This window comes from Camelina sativa, chromosome 13 (genome assembly GCF_000633955.1).
Source record: "Camelina sativa cultivar DH55 chromosome 13, Cs, whole genome shotgun sequence".
Classification (NCBI taxonomy): Eukaryota; Viridiplantae; Streptophyta; class Magnoliopsida; order Brassicales; family Brassicaceae; genus Camelina; species Camelina sativa.
This window is the reverse complement of record NC_025697.1, coordinates 7,414,910-7,419,127: the sequence shown is the minus strand read 5'-3', so window position 1 is coordinate 7,419,127 and position 4,218 is coordinate 7,414,910. Positions and strand designations below refer to the sequence as shown.

Sequence of the window (4,218 nt, the reverse complement as noted above, 5' to 3'; positions counted from 1 at the left end):
TTTCTCTCTGCTTTTGTTCTTCCGGCTAATCAGAACCCGTCGAAATTCTTCTTCTTTTTAATTTGTCAACTCCGGTGAGCTTTAGAGAATCTCTGAGAGTTCCATTTCCGAGCTTCTTCTTCTTCTCTTTCTCTCTGCCCCCAAAAGAGTTGTTCTGTTTTCCTATTACCGAACCCGACAAATCTCCGGTTTAATTGAATTTTTTTTTCTTTTTCTTTCCCGAAAGGTGGAAGCTTTGGATTGGTTCTGATTTCAGAAGCTAATCTGTTTTTGTCGTTGTGTAATCTGGGAGCTGAGATAAATCTTATTAATTTTATGGGATCTATTGAAACTGACGGAGAACAGAGGAAATTAAGCTGATTTTTGAACTCCAGATTCGTTTACCTTTTCTGCGATCCACACCTTTGAGTTTTGTTTTGTTTCCCCTCCGCCGAGATCTTAATCCGGGAAGCTATGGCGTCGTCTCCGTTGACTGCGAATGTTCAGGTATGTTCTTCTATATATCTTTTGCTGAATTTTTCAAATGTTCTCTAGTTCAGGTAATGAATCTAAGAGTTTACAACATCTAAAAGAAAGCTTCTAATATGAGTTTAGCCTGTTCGGTGTGTATAATTCATTTGCAGACTCTTAAAAGATGTAATCGACTGTATTGAGAACTTGCAGGGTTGGGTTGTTAAGAAACAAAGCCAATTTGTTTTTTTTTTCTTCTAGGATCTGTAAATACAGTTGACGTTTTTGGGATTTTGTGGATGAGAGAATGTGCATTGAGAAACTGAATAAGAAAGTAAATGATCCAATGCCACTTTTGCTTTAAAAGGACATATATTGCGTTTATGTTGTGAGAAGATATGTCTCCTAAAGTCCTTTTGCTTTGTGATGGTTTCAGGTTGCCAAAGCTCCTTTGAGGAATAGAGTTGAGGAGGAAACTGCAGACAAGCAGATACAATTCAATGACAAAAGTTTTGGTGGAAATGACTATGCACCCAAGGTTTGTTCTTTTTAACATCAACTGTCAAATATTGTTATGTAAAAAAGTGAACATCTTTGGCTCAATTCATCTTTCATCTTTTCATGTTTAGATACGGAAACCATATACGATAACAAAAGAAAGAGAGAGGTGGACAGATGAAGAACACAAGAAGTTTGTTGAAGCCTTGAAATTATACGGGCGAGCATGGAGACGAATTGAAGGTAAAATAAAAACGAATTTACTTATATATCACTTGCTACTGTGTGTTATGACCTATACAAGAACCTGAACCCTCAAATGTATGTTCGTTTCACTAACAGAACATGTGGGCACAAAGACTGCAGTTCAGATTCGAAGCCATGCTCAGAAGTTTTTCTCTAAGGTTTATACACTTATTTGCTATATAGTATCTTTTACCCTTGTTCACAGAAAGTGTTGCTATAACCTCAATAGCAAACCTAAGTACTGCTGTAAGAAGTGATTATTGTACATTCGTTGTTTGTGTTCTGACTCTGCTGTGTTCTGGTGTATTCACGCAGGTTGCTCGAGAAGCAACTGGAGGTGATGGGTGCTCAGTGGAGCCAATTGTGATACCACCTCCTCGTCCCAAGAGAAAACCAGCGCATCCTTACCCACGTAAGTTTGGAAACGAAGCAGATGGAACAAGTAGATCAGTTTCTCCGTCAGAACGAGACAACCGATCTCCAACCTCAGTGTTGTCTACTGTTGGATCAGAAGCCTTGTGTTCCCTTGATTCAAGTTCACCAAATCGAAGCTTGTCACCAGTTTCTTCTGCATCACCACCAGCTGCTCTTACAACTACTGCAAATGCACCGGAAGAGCTTGAGACTCTGGTACTTGACAAAAACGAAAACCCACCTGCAAATTTATACTCACTCGATTTAACAAAATACCCCACTCTTAGATGCTTAATTTTTAACATCCTTGGTTTGATCAATTTGACAGAAGCTGGAGTTGTTTCCTAGAGAGAGACTCTTACACACAGAGAGCTCAGTCAAGGAACCAACGAAACAAAGCCTTATTAAACTCTTTGGGAAGACAGTTTTGGTATCTGATTCAGGCATGTCCTCTTCTCTGACAACTTCAACTTACTGTAAATCCCCAATACAGCCATTACCACGGAAACCCTCACCATCCAAAACATTACCGATAATAAAAAACGGACAAGAAGAGCTCTTGAGCTGCTGGATACAAGTACCTCTTAAGCAAGAAGATGTGGAAAATAGATGTTTAGATTCAGGAAAGGCTGTCCAAAACGAAGGATCATCGACTGGATCAAACTCTGGTTCGGTGGATGATACAGGACACACGGACAAGACCTCAGAACCCGAAACAATGGTATGTCAGTGGGAGTTTAAACCTAGCGAGAGGTCTGCATTTTCTGAGCTGAGAAGAACAAACTCAGAGTCAAATGCAAGGGGATTTGGTCCGTACAAGAAGAGAAAGATGATGATAGAAGAAGAGGAACAAGAAGAACAAGAGATTCATCTCCACTTATAACACATTTTCTAAGGTACCCCAAAAGAAGAGACATTAAACTTAATATATTCATTCAACCTTTCTAAAATNACAGTTTTGGTATCTGATTCAGGCATGTCCTCTTCTCTGACAACTTCAACTTACTGTAAATCCCCAATACAGCCATTACCACGGAAACCCTCACCATCCAAAACATTACCGATAATAAAAAACGGACAAGAAGAGCTCTTGAGCTGCTGGATACAAGTACCTCTTAAGCAAGAAGATGTGGAAAATAGATGTTTAGATTCAGGAAAGGCTGTCCAAAACGAAGGATCATCGACTGGATCAAACTCTGGTTCGGTGGATGATACAGGACACACGGACAAGACCTCAGAACCCGAAACAATGGTATGTCAGTGGGAGTTTAAACCTAGCGAGAGGTCTGCATTTTCTGAGCTGAGAAGAACAAACTCAGAGTCAAATGCAAGGGGATTTGGTCCGTACAAGAAGAGAAAGATGATGATAGAAGAAGAGGAACAAGAAGAACAAGAGATTCATCTCCACTTATAACACATTTTCTAAGGTACCCCAAAAGAAGAGACATTAAACTTAATATATTCATTCAACCTTTCTAAAATATGTTCACCAAAGCCTTTTGTTGTTGTTGTTGTCGTTTTCATTGTTTTGTTCGAGATGTTTGTTGTTCTTTAGGCTAAAACTTCAGCAAAATTTGTAACTGTAAAACTCTCTTTGTACAATTTTTTTTCCATATAGTTAAATGATTACGAGATGGTTTCTCTTAAAGTATCTCCGATTAGATAAGGGGATTTAATTGGTTTGGTGAAGGGTTTGCTTCAAATTGAAGGCAAGGATGAAACTGGTGAGGTGGTAACCAGAATCTGAAAGAAATAGAAAACAACAGTAGTGCTAAGAGGGGAAAACGGCCAAAATCAACCCAGACTATTTGTGAAACGCTTTTTCATATCCAAACTATGGTACCATGCAATTATCAATCTGAACAAACTAAAATTTCAAATTTCCTACCTAAACTTTATTAAACTAGCCGATTTCAACATGTCCGTAAACGGTGTTACTTGGTCATTTAACGGTGCTGAGTCAGATGCCAATAAAACGACCACATGGCATTTGGACATCGAAACGACGTCGTTTTGGTAGCTTAAATAAAATCAAAAAAGGTTTCTACTACCAGGATTCAAACCCACGTTAACCTAGCCCATCGTTTGTACAACGTAACCACTCGGATAGAGTGATTTACTTGGGATTGGTTAACAACGATGTAATATATTGTCTTTTGTCAATCTTGTTTTTCTAATGCAAACATATCGAATTTTTGTTTTGTATTTTTGAGTTCCACGAATTTTAGTAAAACCTAGATCTGGATTTTTCCTCATCCATCTATACTAGTAGTTTTGCAGCAACTTTTGACAAAAAATTTATTTAAAAAAAAATTAGCATTTAATGCATTAACTTTAATATTAGTTACCAAAAATTTCAAATTTAATTTTAGATAAGATTTAAAAAATAAGGTAATCTTTCTACATCATTCAAAATAAATATATGATTCCTTTCATTTTTATTTGAATTAATATTTAAATTATCTTGAATTATTCTATTTGTTTGCATTAGAAAAAGAAGATTTACGGAAGCCAATATATGACATCGTTGTTAATCAATCCCAAGGAAATCACTCTATCCGAGTGGTTACGTTGTACAAACGATGGGCTAGGTTAACGTGGGTTCGAATC

General features: G+C 37.5%; 1 protein-coding gene across 3 annotated transcripts in view; it reads left to right on the top strand.

Moving 5' to 3' along the window:
- Nucleotides 1-3,256, top strand: part of LOC104735764 (protein REVEILLE 1) — a 4,098-nt gene extending 842 nt beyond the window's left edge. The window contains exons 1-7 of one of the 3 annotated variants that reach the window (XM_010455614.1): nucleotides 362-486; nucleotides 712-784; nucleotides 887-988; nucleotides 1,080-1,191; nucleotides 1,291-1,352; nucleotides 1,510-1,824; nucleotides 1,937-2,548. In XM_010455614.1, the coding sequence (XP_010453916.1) occupies nucleotides 758-784; nucleotides 887-988; nucleotides 1,080-1,191; nucleotides 1,291-1,352; nucleotides 1,510-1,824; nucleotides 1,937-2,491 (1,173 nt within the window). In that variant the 5' untranslated portion in view covers nucleotides 362-486; nucleotides 712-757 and the 3' untranslated portion in view covers nucleotides 2,492-2,548. Of the gene's footprint in view, nucleotides 1-44; nucleotides 487-711; nucleotides 785-886; nucleotides 989-1,079; nucleotides 1,192-1,290; nucleotides 1,353-1,509; nucleotides 1,825-1,936; nucleotides 2,549-2,569 lie in introns of those variants that run through there. The other 2 variants (XM_010455613.2, XM_010455612.1) reach the window with 2 other exon arrangements.